The sequence below is a fragment of the Acipenser ruthenus genome, chromosome 7 (genome assembly GCF_902713425.1).
Source record: "Acipenser ruthenus chromosome 7, fAciRut3.2 maternal haplotype, whole genome shotgun sequence".
Lineage (NCBI taxonomy): Eukaryota > Metazoa > Chordata > Actinopteri > Acipenseriformes > Acipenseridae > Acipenser > Acipenser ruthenus.
In genome coordinates, this window is record NC_081195.1 from 39,224,184 (window position 1) to 39,241,512 (window position 17,329).

The 17,329-nt window shown below is 38.1% G+C and overlaps 1 protein-coding gene across 5 annotated transcripts; it reads right to left on the reverse strand.

Moving 5' to 3' along the window:
- Nucleotides 1-22: 22 nt before the first annotated feature.
- On the reverse strand, nucleotides 23-16,982 carry LOC117416239 (aldo-keto reductase family 1 member B1-like). 5 transcript variants are annotated; one of them, XM_034027330.2, is made up of 10 exons: nucleotides 16,777-16,982; nucleotides 12,237-12,404; nucleotides 9,078-9,194; nucleotides 7,903-7,980; nucleotides 6,594-6,716; nucleotides 5,401-5,507; nucleotides 3,890-3,971; nucleotides 2,149-2,232; nucleotides 1,620-1,702; nucleotides 23-805 (listed from the first exon to the last, which is right to left on the reverse strand). In XM_034027330.2, the coding sequence occupies exons 1-10, from the start codon at nucleotides 16,840-16,842 to the stop codon at nucleotides 763-765; spliced, it is 951 nt and encodes a 316-aa protein (XP_033883221.1). In that variant the 5' UTR covers nucleotides 16,843-16,982; the 3' UTR covers nucleotides 23-762. The 5 variants fall into 5 exon arrangements, with proteins under 5 accessions (XP_033883221.1, XP_058882918.1, XP_033883222.1 ...); XM_059026935.1 differs by lacking the exon at nucleotides 16,777-16,982 and adding an exon at nucleotides 16,290-16,391; XM_034027331.3 differs by lacking the exon at nucleotides 16,777-16,982 and adding an exon at nucleotides 13,383-13,634.
- Nucleotides 16,983-17,329: the final 347 nt, after the last annotated feature.

Here is a 17,329-nt window from a genome sequence, read left to right on the forward strand (position 1 = left end):
GATACAGACCGTTTTTCAGATATTCTTGCTTACAAACTATTTATTTCATGTTTACAAACCATTTCAGGAAAAAAAATATGTAGCGGTTATTCCGATACAGCCAAATAACAAAATAAAAATCAAGTTTTTTTCTTAGTGGCACTCTTATTATACTACTGTATGACAGAAGTCACAAAACACCATATGAAAGAGAGAGTGAAGCAGTTCTTCAGATATCCCCCTAGCTCTTTGCAATGATACCTGTTTGCACAAAAAATAGACAATGTTTTTTTAAAAAAAAGCAATTCAGGTAAACTTCATGGTGTGCAGGGCTGTGCTTGGATTTAGGTTTCAGACTTCATTTTGTCTTCCGGATTGACAATAATGGCAACAATGAGTGTAGTTTAACATTCTCAATCAAGTCTTGAACCTCATATGTGTCTCTTAATTCTAAAAGGAGTGTAAAAGTAAAATGAAATCATAAAAACATGTGGACATCTAAGTGCACAAGCAAAAAATCCAATGATATTAAGAAGCGTTATAAGGAAGTGTTATCAGGAGAGTAACATGAAGGTCTTAAAGTCCTGTAATATCTCTAGAAATGAATATACCTGTGTCCTACACAACAGAAACTGTTCATCTAACAAAATGGACACTTTATAGCTTTGTGTTGATATTTATCAACTACAGCTGCAATTGCTAAATGTAAGGAGAGCTTCAAGCAGTAAACACCAAACCCAGCACCAGAAGATAGGAGGTTTGCTCTTCCACCCAGTCTCCTGCTCAGTACTCAATATTAAATGGGTAATCCTTGTGCTCCACACCCCTGCAAAAATAAGACAAAAGAAAAATGATTTTCAAGAAATGAATTTGGTTCAACGTAATTTCGAAACAAACTAGACTGTTTTACAGTAAGAGCTACTGAATTGCATGATATCGAACTGCTTAACTAATAAGCAAAAATGACATTTTCAAGGCATTTTGTTAAACAAAAACTAAATAAAACAAGACTTAACAAAAAACTAAATAATAATAATGATAATAATAATAATAATAATAATAATAATAATAATAATAATAATAATCTACATCCCCCTAAAAAACCTCTACCCCCATTTAGATTTCAGATTTGATCATTAGTCAAGTGGCTACTGATAACACTCAATAATAAGAAATTCATTCGGATCATTTTTAAACTATATGCAAAATTGAGTGGGTCTCGAGTTCCGATGCATGTCACTGATGTTACATAAATAAATCAAATGTATTATCTGTCAATTTCAGTGTGCAAACAATGCTCTCTTGAAATACTCACATTCAATTCTTATTGTCAATTGGGTTTTGGGGAAAAAAATAGCTTCTTTAATTGCTTTGTGTAGTGTATATAAACTTTAGAAAGCTTTATTTTCTCTTCCGATTACCTTTTAAATTCCCATCTTACTCATTCTTATGGCCTATTATTCTGCAGCTACACCCTGGTGCTTGAAAAATATCCCAATTCGGGTAAAAAAAAACAACAAACAACAAAAATATCTTCAGTATAACAGGGGAGCTGTGATCCTGCCCATAAGAAGCAAGAGCACTTATTTAAAAGCCTTGGTTATCACTCTGACACTGATATAAATGCATGCCAATCATACCAGTGCATTGGGCAACCCCTCCAGTTCATGTGAAAGCTCAGGATGTTTTTTATGTCTTCTCCATCAAGGTCAAAATCAAAAACCTGGAAATTCAAATAATATGAATTAACAGGATTGGATGTCCCCTGTTGCATTATGAATGTGTATATAAATGTATTGTATCGGGGTTTAACCTCCTATCCCTAAAGAACATTGTCTCCTTATTTCCCTCTCTTGTGAAGCAAAACTCATTACAACATTCAAGTCACAAAAGACATTTTGTAACGGAAGCTTCTTTTTGTACTACTGCATATACCAAACTCTTCACGAAGCAAGATTCAATTCTGAGCATGAAATTAAACCTCCTGTGCCACCTAGCCCAGAAAACACAACCATGTTTTAGTGGTAAAACTCAAAGCAAAGCAGGGAAATGTAAAGCAGAATAATAATTATGGCCACCTTTTTAATTGTCCATGTAAAAGGTGATTTACAGTAAAAGCACAACATGTTATACATTATCTGGTTAATAATTAGTAGGTTTTGTAATTACCTTGAAATTCTCTTCAATGCGCTGGGGAGTAATCGACTTTGGGATAGCAATGATACCCCTCTGAATTTGAAAGCGGAGCAGAACCTAAAAGACAACCCACATATCAAAGTAGTGTTTTGTTCAAAACCCCAATATCAATCTCTACAGGGCCAACAAACACCTCTGTTTTGCCTTTTGAATGTCATACTGTTTACATAAGACCTTCAGAATCACTACATTAATACAGTTTACACTAGCCACTTTTAAGCCGGCTTTGCTCTTAGGACAGTTTTTTTTGGAGTATAAAACGCAGCCCTGCTAGATCCATCTGTCTCGAAATGGTGGGTGAAAACAGAGGGTGGCTTTGCAACGACTTTGGTCTGTTTTTTGCTTTACTGTGAACGCATCGGCCTCCCAGTGTCCATGCCACTGGGAAGAGGACGCACAAACACAGTCAGCTGAAACTGTGGACATGTCAGGCCAGAGTGATTGATCAGAGCCGGTGATCAGAATATCTTTTTATCGTCTATTCTGGGCAGTTTCATTTGCGTAATACAAATATTGCTGGCCAAATAATGGCCGTGTTAAATAAAACAAATATTCAATTATCTTGTAAACTCAAGGCACAAGGCACGTCTGCACTTGCTTTTCGTCCTGTGTATAGTGAGGTTGCCATGGAGGTATGATTTCTGACGTCACAAATGTTAGTTCAGGGGCTATGCACATGCATACAGGTTTAGAGTCGTCTAAGAGCGCTGCTGAAGTGTAAACGAGTGGTTCAAATGATAACAAATCTTTTAATCTAATCGACTCTGAGCCAGCTCAGGCCGGAGTTAAGTGTAAACGCACAATCAGTAAAATAAAGAGTTACATGTTTGACAGGAATTTTTATTTTCCCCACAATCGCACAGACTGGTGACAAGGTGAGTGGACCCACATCTCTTATAACTAGGGCCTGTAGTTTTACACAGCTTGTCTGCTTATCTGTAATATAGTCAAACATCTTGTGAACGTTTTTAAACCACTGAATCATAAACAGATGTTTTTATGGCTGCAATCAGATTGTTAGCCTCAGGGAAATTATTCATCCAGATGGGATGGATAGGAAACAGACATGTGTTTATAACTTTATTGGACTTTAGTTATTTAGAAAAAACAAAATACTAAAAACAAACAAACAAACAAACAAACAAACAAACATTAAAAGTTAAGAGGCTAGTAGCCTGGCTAGACATGAAAGTGTCCTTAACTGTCCCTCATTATAAAGCAATGTTTTACAATTAGCAAGTAGTTCATATGTTAAATTACTTTATTAATCTTTATTATGAATTGGAGTCGATAAGGACATCTTGAGATGTAGGGCTGAATTGCAGGTGAGAGGTCATGAAAATTCTGCTTGTACCGTGTGTGGCAGATTTGAAAGCTTGTTTCAAAAATTTCCATCAAAAAACAATTAATTTATGTATCCCACTGATGCAAGGGGTCATGCAAACACCCTTGGTCCACTTTAGTAAGAAGTGACTCATTACAGAATGACTCATTAGTAAGCTGATGTTATACAGGCAAGGTTTGCTAACACAATACTTCCATTTGAATGTCTGAGAGCCAGCTTCAGCTTTATCGCCGTTAAAGCTCTTGCACAGTATCCGAAATAAAGGCAGACACAGGCACAGTTCCTACACTAGCTCAGAGGTGTAAGAAAAAAATCAAACACACAGCATCCAGCTTACAAGTGGATTCAGCACAAAGGTTCAGTATTTACCTGAGCTGCAGTTTTTTTGTGCTTTTCGGCAATTGCCTTGATTTTAGGATCCTCCAGTAGAGACGGGTCTTCTGGTTTTGCCCTTCAAATTAAAAAAATAAATAAAATATATATGTAAATAAATAATATAAGACTTTTCAACTTTGTTTTTTCTTTTTGTTTTTATTTGGCAGTGCTCTTTACTCGGAAATATCAGTATATATCAGTGCCTATAGTAAGTATTCACCCCCCCTTGGACATTTTCACAGTTTGTTGTTACAACCTGAAGTCTTGATGCATTTAAATTTGATTTTCCTTTGATTTACACAACCTACTCAACACTTTGAAGAGGCAAGAGAATTTTTATTGTGAAACAGTTAATGAAAAATAAAAAAACTGAAATGTCTTGGTTAGATAAGTATTCACCCCCGAGTCAATACTTGGTAGAACCACCTTTGGCAGCGATTACAGCTGCGGGTCTTTTGGGGTAAGTCTCTACCAAGTTTGCACATCTGGATCGTGTAATATTCGCCCATTCTTCTTGGCAAAATTGTTCAAGCTCTGTCAAGTTGGATGGGGATCGTTGGTGGACAGCAATCTTCAAGTCTTGCCACAGATTCTCAATCGGATTCAAGTCCGAGCTTTGACTGGGCCACTCTAGGACATTCACTTTCTTGTTTTTAAGCCACTCCAGTGTTGCTTTGCCTGTGTGCTTGGGGTCATTGTCCTGCTGAAAGGCGAATCTCTGTCCTAGTCTTAGGTCTTTTGCACACTGAAGCAGGTTTTCCTCAAGGATTTGCCTGTATTTAGCTCCATCCATTTTGCCCTCTACCCTGACAAACTTCCCAGTTCCTGCCGATGAAAAGCATCCCTATAGCATGATGCTGCCACCACCATGCTTCACAGTAGGGGTGGTGTTACAACCGAACAAACAGACGCACATGTCCACTAACTCTTTTGCGACTGTCGTCAAAACCCAGCTGGCTCAATTTACGGTAGCTATTGTGCCAGTCCATAACGTGATAGCAGTGCTGTACTACTGCATTAGTTTTAAAACTGAGCAGAGCAGCCACGTTAACAACAACAACAACGGAACATGGCCAGTATATGTAAAGAATCCCACAGCATGATACACATTTAACTGTATTTAAATGGAGATGTTTACTATTATTATTATTATTTATTATTATTATTTCAATGTTTCTGAAAAAGGTTACGCAAGTCTACAGATCTGAAGGGAGTAAATGTATGTGTACTACATCGTATTTAAATCATGCACTTAAAACATTAATATATGTGATTTTTTTTTTTTTTTTTTTTTTTTTTTTACCCGAAAAAGATCCGGGTAGGTACCCAGTTCCGGATTTTCTACCTGTGCCGACCTCTAATATATATATCAACCGTGTTACAATGAAACCCCCATCCAGACCCTATTAAGGTAATGATTTCATTTTACCTGTTAAACCTGGATTTGAATAACCTTCAAGGTCCTTGTCTGGACACCCCTGCTATAGAGAATGCCTCCTCCTTACCATGGTCTGTCTGGGGAACCCAGGGGACTGTATGCTGTGACAGAGATCCCCTTCGACCTGCAGTAATCCAACAGCTTCTCCTGAGTCAGGTACGGGTGGCACTCAACCTTAAACAGAAATGTTCAAACCTGGATTATTTTATATGAACACAGAGCGCTAGATTCTCAAAGCAATTTACTCCAAATCGTCATTAATGACATTTTTATCTGAAAAGAAGAAAACAAATACCATTACAATTCTTAAACAAATAAAAAAATACTTCAGACTTCTTAAGTTCTTAGGTTAAAAGTCTTAGGGGTAGATGTACCAAGATGGGCCAGTCACAACGCAAACATACTGCAATTTGCATTTTCTTTGTGACAACTGCAAAGTATACATTTAGTCGTATGTACTAAGAGAAAATATGTTAATGAAGAGATCCACAATATACTTTTATTTGTTGCGTCATCTTAGCGCGATCTCTAGCATTGCGAGAGGCGTGCAACATTTTTTTTTGAAAAATTAAATGAAAATGAAAGGCAGTTTGTGAGGGCGAGACCCTCACTGTAATATTTAAATGCCTGTTACTGTGTTTCTTATTGGTAACGTTATTCTATTGGCGATAGAGCTGCGGTATATTATATATCGTGCATGTTGCTGAGCAACTGTATTTGATACATGATTGTGCGTTGCTGCATAGATTAGGACTCTTCCCTTAATGAAGTTACCGTAGCTATACATGTGGGACAAGGGTTTTGTTATAGCCATATGTTTGGTAATCTTCTAAGAGAAGTGGTAATCTAATATTCAGTCTTTAATGGCAATAGTTAGGGACTAGAGAATAATAATGTCAATGATAATAATAACATTGAGTAAACAATAAAATAGTTTAACGATCGTTTTTGTAAACGAAGACGGTATTCATGCAGGTTAAACAAATACGTATAAATGAGAAGAAACCTGTAATGTAAAGTATATAAATCATGAATTAAAAGCAAATTTTATACTCAAATCTGTATTATGATTACTTGCCAAGATAGAATTGGGTTGTATATGAAACAAAGAACTTGAAGCAGAATTTCCCATGCGTGGCCCACAAGACAAATGGAATGGGTCATCACATCACACTCGCTTGCATTACTTCACAAACACCCAAAGCAAAATCTGTCTCTTCTAAATCCCTCTTTTTGATAGCGTTAAGCACTGAACTATACCTGGTTGTTGGCTGGTTGGTACTTGAGACCTGGTTTCTTTAGCAGGGCCTCTATCTGTTCATGGTTGAAGTTGGAAACCCCGATGGCTTTCACCATTCCTGCGTCCACCAACTCTTCCATTCCCTGAGGACACAAACACACACACCTGGGTTGTTTTTTAATGTATTTTTATGTTATTACTTTTATATACAGTGAATTCCTCTTCCGGTAATTGAGATAATAGTGCGTCTGTAAAATGGATTTGTTGAAATAATGGAATTATTACAATAATATTAATAACATGACATTCCCAATCTAGATATCTCCAGAAACAATGGCTGGATTTCCATGCAGCTTAGAAAGTACTCTCTCCACAGTCATTATTTATGTGGAGTAGCAACACATACCATGCATATTCCACGCTCTATAGAAAATGTGCGTGTAAAACATCGTACGACTTTAAAGGGAGGGTAAATCGCTTTCTCACGCTAAAAAGCCATGCAATTTGCATGGACACATGCGGAAGTCGTACTTTATGCTTACGAGACGTCTGCACTGAAAATCCTGTTTGTGATGTAACCTTGTACAGCTTTCTGCTATACATAAAGGCTGTACCACCAAGCAATCCTTTATTATCTAAGAGCTGCTGGAATTAACCATGGAGAGGTTCTTTGACCAAATAGGAAAACAAGCATACAGTAGAAGGGGTTTAGATACCTCTTCATTCAGTATTTATTTTTATTTTTTATGTGATACCATTTATTCATCGTTTTAAATTATTGTCATTGGACTCATAAAATCATAGTGCTTCATAGTTTGGTTGTTTTATAAGCAAGGTTATAAAAAATACTGACGCTACTATAAATAAATAAAAAAAAAACACATGTAGCCATATGAAATACGTAAATAAATAAATAACGAATTCCTTTGCAAATCTTTTGTGTTTGGTGATCAGATAGCCGATTGCTTTAAGCTTAGACTTTTCTGTTCTTAGCTAGGAGATGCAATACACTACATTAGCCTTAAGTAGCATCTATCACGGGTACCTCACGTTTGTACCACTACGTATTAAATTAGCATTATCTAGCACGTCAGATAGAAGTAAAACTATTAAACTATGATTTGATTAACATATACCCCACTGGGATAAGCCACTGCCATTGGGGAATCCCCTGGATTTCACCAATCATCTATTTTCAGGGGTATCCCTTAATAACCACGGATGCAATCCAGGGTGATTCCCCATTGATACTCTAATAACCCCCTGGCTCAGAGGAACAAATAGAACAACCACCTTGTCAGATATTAAAGTATAAATCACTGAACATACCTTCCAGGTGTCCAGAAAGCAGGTATTGTCTGGCACCGCTAACCCTCTGTCATCAAGAGGAAAGAGGTCGCTGCCCGCCTGAAATAGAAACGATGGAGCAATTCATATTGACTTAACGTTACTTTGATCCACCACTGCAAAGATCATTCAAATAGACCCTACTGGAATTTGAATTTGTAGTTTTGTGTAATTTGAAGTTTGTATGTAGAGGGTAGCTTAAAAGTAATGGCATTGTCAGCAAGCTGCACAGCCATATTTAGATTAGCTCATATAGTTAACTAGAGCAGGGGTTTCACCCGGGGGTAGGCAGGACGACTGAAATGCAAAAATGAAAGTAAAAGAAAATGACGATCTTAAATTGATTTTAATGGTATTACATATTCTCGAAACCACTGTGCACAAATATTTCAATTTTGTTCAGCACCCCAAAGGTTAGTAAAGTTTCAAAACTCCAGTATCATCCACCTGTACACACACACAGGATTTTGACTGAGTAGATTTCCGCTTGGTACCTGAGTTGAAACCTCCAGACAAAAGGGGTATAGTTTTCAGAAAAAAGGTTGAAAGACACTCAACTATAGTATTCCACATTTGAAGCCAGTGTGATAAAGAACTAAGCTGCAGTAAGGAGTGCATTCTTTGTATGTATGGCCTGCAATACAGAGATATTGTACTACAAAAGAGATATTTATGTTAAACTGGTGATTTAAAACTTGAATGAGCTCTTGGCACCTGGCCAGTAGGGGGCGCTGTGTCACAATGAGGAAAAACAGTCCTGGCAATTTTGCCTCCTAAGCCCCTGACGGTATGACTCACCCAGTCCATCACATGGTTGTGTCTTTACTGTGAACCACTCAGGGACCCATATGTCATATTATTCTAATTACCTATAGTACAATGCCTGAAACAGCTCTTAAGAATACTGTACAATATCCAAGAATTCTAAAAGATATCTGTAAAAACTGCATTTAGGGTGTTTTCAGACTTGGTTTGGGGTTTTAGGCTGTTGGCAGTTGCACTGTGCTGACTCACATTGAACCTGCCTGTGATAACAAACCTCAAACTATATAGAAAAAGAATAACATAGCTGCAACTACTACAAGTCCAGGTCACACGGTTCAATTAATACATGTCTTAGGTCTGTGTGTGTGTGTGCATGACAAGCAGAAAATCACCTTGAATCCCATAGGCCAATGGATGAGGTAAAGATCCAGGTAGTCAAGTTTCAGGTCAGACAGGGTCTGCTGGCATGCTTGCTTCACCATGGACTTCTCATGGAATGTACACCACAGCTGTGGGGAGAAAATGGGTTCGATACACCGTGACTTCTGGTGCTGCAGTCGGCATTAAAACATAAATATAGGTTACAATATTTTCTGTACAGAGTGGAGGAAAAGTACACTCACTCTATATAAAGGAACAGAGCTCTAGGCTGTTTTGCCAACCAATTGTTGGAATCCTATTCTCAGTTTCTGTTCTGATCTATGGACTATTGCAAAGACCTTTACCACTAGTATCCAATAATATCCAGTAAATAGTGATGCAAAAGGCGACACTGTATATTGCACAAGGCTATCTCTACCTTCTCTCTGCCCGATAAGGGCTATTCACTGGGCATAAAGCAATTCATAGAAGGGGTCTCTCCTAAATTGACTTACCCAATCCAGTAAGGAAGCAATACAAAAAATAAAAGCAAACACACAACTAAACACAAATTCACTTGCAGTGCAATGACGGTAGTTTGGTGATAAGTCACGACATGTTAACTACAGTTCATCTGACAGGTTATTGTGCATTTTATTTTCCTGTGTATGCAGTGTCTTGTATTTGCTAAACTTTCGCACATTTTATACCTTGGGTAAATTACTGTAGATTTTCCATATTACTAAAAGCTGTACAACAATGTGTTACACATCTCAAATGCAAACTTAACATAAGATGTCATTATGCAAAAAAAATAAAAATAGCTGATGTAACTGCATAACATTTTAGAAAATACTCCCAGTACACTGAAACTGAAACTCAATTATACAAGTGGTCTGTTTAAGACATTCTGCTTTATTTCACCCCAATCTGCAGCTCCCTGTTTTGGAGTGCTTTAATGATGTGCAGACTGTAACAGGAATGTGTATTTGTTGCCTGATAGTACTGTACAGTACTCTATTCTTGCATGTCAAAAGAGTGACGATTAGGATGTTCTTGTCCAACCCTGCCTTTTAGGAATTTAAGGGTCTGTAAACCGTTGTTCCTTAAAAAGAGGATTTCTGCTTTAGGTTTGTTTCTCTCTCTAGGGTTATCATAGGAGTACTGTATTAACAAATGTACTGCATTTTTAAAATTCATGTGTTGATTGATACTTATAGTAGCAGGGTTATATAGAGTTGCACGTTCCCACGTGTTGCTACAACTGTTTAAATAACGTACCTGTCATTTTTCTTCTCATTGTTAACATCCTGACAAATTGTTATACTTATAACTTTAAAGTCTGTTTCAAAGCTCTTTTCAAAATGTCTGCTCTAGTGCACTGATACTTTAAGGATTATTGCCCACATTGTCAAACAGGTAACACAGCAATAACAATCCATGATGTGGTATGGAACAGAAAAGCCAGAGCACTTGTTGTTATGTTTATTTATTTATTTATAATAGCTCTTCCTGCAGTGATTCAGTGCAGGGGTTCTCAACTGGGGGTCAACGGCCCCCTCGGGGGCCCCCTGTATGCAACACAGCACAGTCACATCACACTTTCATGGAGTAAAGTTATGCAGCTGAGTAACATAGACTGTAGAAACAAAAGAAAAGCACACTGTCGGCCGTGTGCCACACCAACTAAACTGCAGTTGAATCACATAGAGTATCCACTAGTTCACTAATGGTCTATCTCCTTTGTGCCAATGCCCTCACTCCCTTACATACCCTCATCCAATTTATCATGTACTTACCCTCGTAATTAAATGATAAATATTGATCACGTAATTACGAGATGACTATCATGGAAATTCTTGTTACTTATTGAACACTTTTATATAGGCCTACTCTAATTATTTTGTGAATTGTAGGACGCATTGATGAAGGCTTGACTGCCACAACACGTATGCGGTTTTTGTTTTTTCACTGTGACACTCAAATAAAATATTCACTTGAAAAGGGCTTTTTTTAAGTACCAGCTTCTTTTCATATTTGAAATAGTGTACTAGAAAGCCTACAAAAATACAGAAATCTGATGTCTTAAATAGGCTAAATCAGAGGCTAGAACACACACAGAAGACACTGATCTCTTTTGCCCCCAAGCCTCAGATTTGCAAACAATCCTGCCGCTGCATGTGGACGTGATCCTATTCCTAATGTGCTGAGGGGCTCGGTACAAGCCAGCACAATCTAGTCACTATACAACGGAAGGATTGTGTCAGCAATTACTCAGATAGTGTGTGCGTCTGTGTTAAAGTGCATTCAAAGATGTCAGGAGCGTCTCTTCACTTCAAGTTGCCTACCATAGACACAAGATGGCACTGGCTCTTACTTCTGTAAAGACTTGGCTGATCTAGCCTGTGTTACATGTGCCAACTTGAACTGAACCTACTTGCTCTACAACATACAGGTAGTGGACAAAATGGGCCACTATGGTATCCCGCTCTGTGGAATTCTCGGCACACTGTTTTTGATGAAACTGGCTGCTCGCGCCCCAGGTTGAAATTTGCAGTCAATTGTTCTGCAGTTGCTCGTCTGGTTTGCCTTGTACTTCGAATTAATGCACGGATATCACGATCCTGGAGTATGCGCTTCCGCCCACTGTTGCCCTTTGCTGATGATGTCTTTCCCTCAGAGTTCTATGCCGACATCACCTTAGACACCGTTGCTCGTGAAACATGAGCAAGTTGAGCTGTCTTGGTCACTGAAGCTCCTGCCAAACGTGCCCCAACAATCACCCCTCTTTCAAAGTCACTGAGGTCTCCTCTTGCAGCCATGCTAGCCATCATTATAGGCAACCAGGCCTGTCCAGCATTTTTATACATGACCCTAAGCATGCTGGGATGATATTTGCTTAATTAACGCATGAGCCACACCTGTGTGGAAGCCCTTGCTTTCAATATACTTGGTGTCCCTCATTTACCCCGGTGTTTCTATTTTTTTGTCCACTACCTGTATTTTGTAAAGAATAAAGAAAATTCTCAAGTGCCATCCTACTGTTATCATGCATAATGTAAACTGTTTAAAACAATGCACCCAAGGCGACAACACACACAAACCGTTATGCTATAGTGATTAAATATACATCAGGCTAAATCATAATATTATAATATAGCCTGTTGTACAGAGAATAATAACCACAGTACCTTGCTGACAATGAAAAGGTCCTCCCTCTTCACAAGCCCTTCTTTGATCTTCTGCTGGATGCCCTCTCCTACTTCGTTCTCATTTTGATAGACGTAGGCACAGTCGATGTGACGGTATCCGACGTCAATGGCTGCCTTCACTGCTTCGGTTACTTTGCCTGGTGGGGACTACCAATAAAAACAGGATTAAGTTCACATACAGACCTACGGGTAGTTGCTTTTTGCAGTTTTTATTAAACATTTTATTCCGCGCTGCATAATTGACAATGGACAATCAAAATAGTCTTGACACAATGAATTAAATTTGAGGAAATAGCATTTACTTTTATAAATTGCAAAAGCACAGGTCTAAATCTGCTTTGCTTTTGTATTTCAACATACATTTATTCTGTTTTTCTCAGTGAAGTTATGTTGCCCACGTTGCTATTTTAGTTTCAGAACTTTAAGGTTAACTCAAAATATTTCACCAGGCTTTGAAAATCAGGCCCTAAGAAACGAGAACTCTACAAAGAAACGGCAAAATGGTTCATTTTCCCTCTTTCAGATATCTATTGTAGCTGTGTTGAAACTAGGGCTGTCAGTTAAGCCTCCAAATAGCAAACCGATTAATTGGGCACACAAAATTGAATTGTTTGAATAAATATCGATGATTGTACTGCCCACATACATTTTCTTTTTTTCTTTGTTTAATTTGGAATCGGCAATTATTTTTCTGATTTTCTTCCCAATTTAAAGTGCCCAATTATTTTTTATTTCGACCCGGCTCACCGCTGCCATCCCAACACTGACTTGGGAGAGATGAAGACGGACACACGCTTCCTCCGAAACGTGTGCCGTCAACCGTCCGCTTCTTTTCACTCTGCAGGCCCGCCATGCAGCCACCTCAGAGCTACTGCGTCGGAGGACCACACAGCTCTGGGCAACTTACAGGCAAGCACCCGGCCAGTCCTCAGCGATCGCTGGTGTGTGGTGAGCCGAGGACACCCTGGTCGACCTAAGCCCTCCCCCCCCCGGGCGCCGCTTTTTATTCAGTGACAGCTGCAGCATCACTATCTGCGAAACACACAATGTGGAAATCCCTGCCTAAAACAACATCATCATCATCATCAATAATAATAATAATAACAAATAAATTGATTTACTTACCACAACATGCATACCCGTTATAGATCAAGCTGATCGTTACTCAAAAATTGCGTTTAACATCACTGTTTTTTTTTGTTTGTTTTTTTACGTTATTGAATATTGTTAAATATTCTATAAAACAGTTAATTTTGAAACTCCAAACAAGTGCAAACTATATACAGTCAGTTTTCTTCAATGTGCACAATTTATTTACATGCTGTTATGCTGTTTGCCAGGAATACAAGCCTGTCTCCGTGCTCTGGGTAAAAGGTGGGGACATTTTTTTTTTTTTTTTTTTTTTTTTTGGTTTACATTGAATACACAGAGGGGTGTACTTACAAACCATTTTCAAAACTGATTCGCTGGTAGAATGGGACCAGCAAATCAGATGCTAGTTAACACAAGCAGGAAAAGATGAGCACGCCCACTGTGGCAGAAATACTGTAAATAGCAAGGCAGGGCAGGGCGTTCGGTACAGTTTTGTTGATAAACTTAAATAATGTTATTAAATATGCCTGTTACAAAAATGTAATTATTCAATCGATTATCTGCACTTTCTAAATAAACGTACATTTGCTATCACACTGCTTACAATGTTTGGAATCACTTATATTTGTATACAATGGTAAAACATTTTGACATGTTTATGTATATTCCAGCAGGCATTTATAAACACTGCATAGTCTATAGGTCCGTGTACATTCTGGCCAATCGTTTTTGCATTTTAAATCGGAAATCGGTAAACCAGAAAAAGACTTGCTTTTTGTAACGAAGTATTCGAAATGGAATAATCTGTAATACAAAAATAAATAATAGACCATTTAAAAAAAAAAGTACTGAGGCGTGCTCTACTCGTATCGAATGTTTCTCGGTGTTATGACGTTTTCTGCATCAAGCCTACATTGATATCAATATCTGGATGCACCCCCCAAGTGATACAAATTATTATTATTATTATTATTATTTGTTTATTTAGCAGACGCCTTTATCCAAGGCGACTTACAGAGACTAGGGTGTGTGAACTATGCATCAGCTGCAGAGTCACTTACAACTACATCTCACCCGAAAGACGGAGCACAAGGAGGTGAAGTGACTTGCTCAGGGTCACACAATGAGTCAGTGGTTGAGGTGGGATTTGAACCGGGGACTTTCTGGTTACAAGCCCGTTTCTTTAACCACTCGACCACACAGCCTCCTGGGAATTGGGAACCCTTGAAAGGGGAGCTTATTATTTTTAGTATTATTATAATGCACTGTACCTGAGTGATACAAGGATGATTATTATATTAACTTAACGTAGACCTACGGCTGTATTGTAATACAGTAGTTTGTTACAACTGCTAAATTAATTAATAAATAATGTTGATAAACAGAACACTTCCACGACAATAAGCACAGGCGCGAAATTATTGCATCGCCATAACAGCGGGACACAGAGAGCTGGCCGCGTCTGACCTTTTTTTTTTTTTTTTAAAGGTCCTGAAGAAGCTACATAATTTTTAAAATACTAAATGTTGTGGAGTGTTTTCATGCTGCAGTGGGGGGTTCTTTTGTAACAGAATATGGTGAAGGGGGGGGGGGGGGGGGATTCTGTTTACAGTTTCGTACTATATCGCAGTTCCCTCTTTTGTAAGAGCTGCAAACCGCAGGGAGAGAGGAAATGTTAGCATCTTACAGAGCTTATAGGATCACTAAAGGGCGCTGGCACGCTTGGTTGAATAGGTCTGTCCCTCTTCTGATACGTTAGTATATCTATCGTTGTTTAAGTCTGTCCCTGTTAGAGAAGCATTAACAGATTTCCTGTGAAGTGTTGTCTCTCCAGATATCTGCTTGAATAAAGACTACCTTCTTTATCACCGACTCTTGTAGATTGATTTCATTTTCCGTCCCTGCAGTCTGTTATTTATTTTTGTATTAGATTATTCCATTTCGAATACTTCGTTACAAAAAGCAATATGAAAAATGGGAAAAAAAGCCTCAATGCGTTTTTGTATTTTAAACTCAGAAATTGGAAAATGAAAAACGGGTCGATTTTTGTTTTTATGAAAAACATAAATAGAAAAAACGAGTCGTTTTCTGGTTTTCCGATTTCCGATTCTGAATGCAAAAACGATTGGCCGGAAAGTACACAGACCCTGAAAAATGGGAAAACAAGCCTGAATCCGTTTTTGTATTTTAAACTCAGAAATTGGAAAATGAAAAACGGGTCGATTTTTGTTTTTATGAAAAACATAAATAGAAAAAAAGAGTCGTTTTCTGGTTTTCCGATTTCCGATTCTGAATGCAAAAACGATTGGCCGGAAAGTACACAGACCCCTATAATAGTGTGACTCTTGTATTAAGAAACTGGGGAACCATTTCTCACGGCTGGATATGCTCTATATTGCGGCCGTGAGATATGGTTCCCCCTTGGTTTCTTAATACAAAAGTCACATTATAGGCTATGCATTTTACATTTCCAAGTGCCCTAGAAGGCGCACTTAGGGGGAACCATTTGATCACGGCTGCATTATACATATCAAGCTATATACATTATCAAGCTGTGAGAAATGGTTTCCCCTTGGTTTTTCAATACAAGAGTCACATTATAGGTTAGGCTGTGTTTAAATGACTGCTGAAAATACATATATCGAAACATGTTTCTCTTTGACAAAATGTTTTACTATGGTATACAAATATGTGATTCCAAACATTTTAAGCAGTGTGAAGGCAAATGTACAAAGACATGTGTACTCATCATGAAAGAACACGTATTTATTTAAGCATATATGCATAGGTTTGCCAGCTCTGGGCGTTTATTTAAAAAGCACAGATATTACAATAAAAAAATAATAAAACAAAAATAAATAAATAAATAAATAAATAAATAAATAAATAATAACTTGCATTGCTGCCTTGTCGATGTAATGCTGTAATGTTTCAACTTACTCTTTCAATGTGACGTTGTGTATTTTTGGTGCATTATTAAAAATATCGGAGCTGCTGATCAATGGCAGGCGCTGGGCGTTACCACAGTAGCTGCTGAATCGCCGTGAACCAGTGTTGCGAAGTCTTACGAGAAAAAAAAAGCGCCACTGCCTTTCAAAACAAGCGATACCCATGTCAGAGTATGTTGTGTTTATGCAAATTACAACCCGCGACTCTAAAAAAAAAAAAAAAAGGCCATTACCGCTTATTATAAGCGGACTTGGCAACTGTGCCGGTAACCCGCTTTGACAAAATAAGCAGAGCACGTGCAGCGACTGGAAAAAGATAGCTCTGCACATGCGCACAATGAGCAGGGGAACAGAATTCATTATTCCACCTGTAAGAAAATATAACACAATTTTTGAGGGCAGGTCAAGACTAGCCTGGCCCTGTGTGCCTATAGCGAACCTTGTTTTGCATGCCTTAATTTTTTTTTAAACGGTCCTACCTTCCATGTTCCGAGTCCCAGAACTGGCATCTTTGCACCGGTATTCAGCAAAATATGAGTTGCCATTTTAAATTTAACAAAAAGCTGTAAAGACTAGAGCAAACTCGTTTACAGTGGTCTTCTTGCACAGTCCAATGCGACTGCCAGAGGAACACAGATTTGTACAAGATAAATCATGTGATTGGAGAGGTTCAGTGGCAGTCGAGAAATATGAAAAGGGTATGGCTGCAGACTGCAGGCTCATCCAGCGTACCTCACTCATCTGACCACATGCAGCTTTTAACTACGTCATTCTTCTATTGGTACGGCTCGTATCACAGGTAAGCTGAGGGTAATGCGTTTTGAAGGCAAGTAGTTTATATGTACCTTTCGCAAAGAGAGATAACAGTTGTGATTGATACCTTACAGTTTACAAAAAAAGAGAGAGGAAGGAAACATGTTCCCCATGACCGATGTTCACATAAAACGCATGTTCTGTGTTTTACAGTTGCGTGTGTGAAGAAATGAAAATGTTCCACATACCATGACTGAGTATATATTTAAATATATTAAA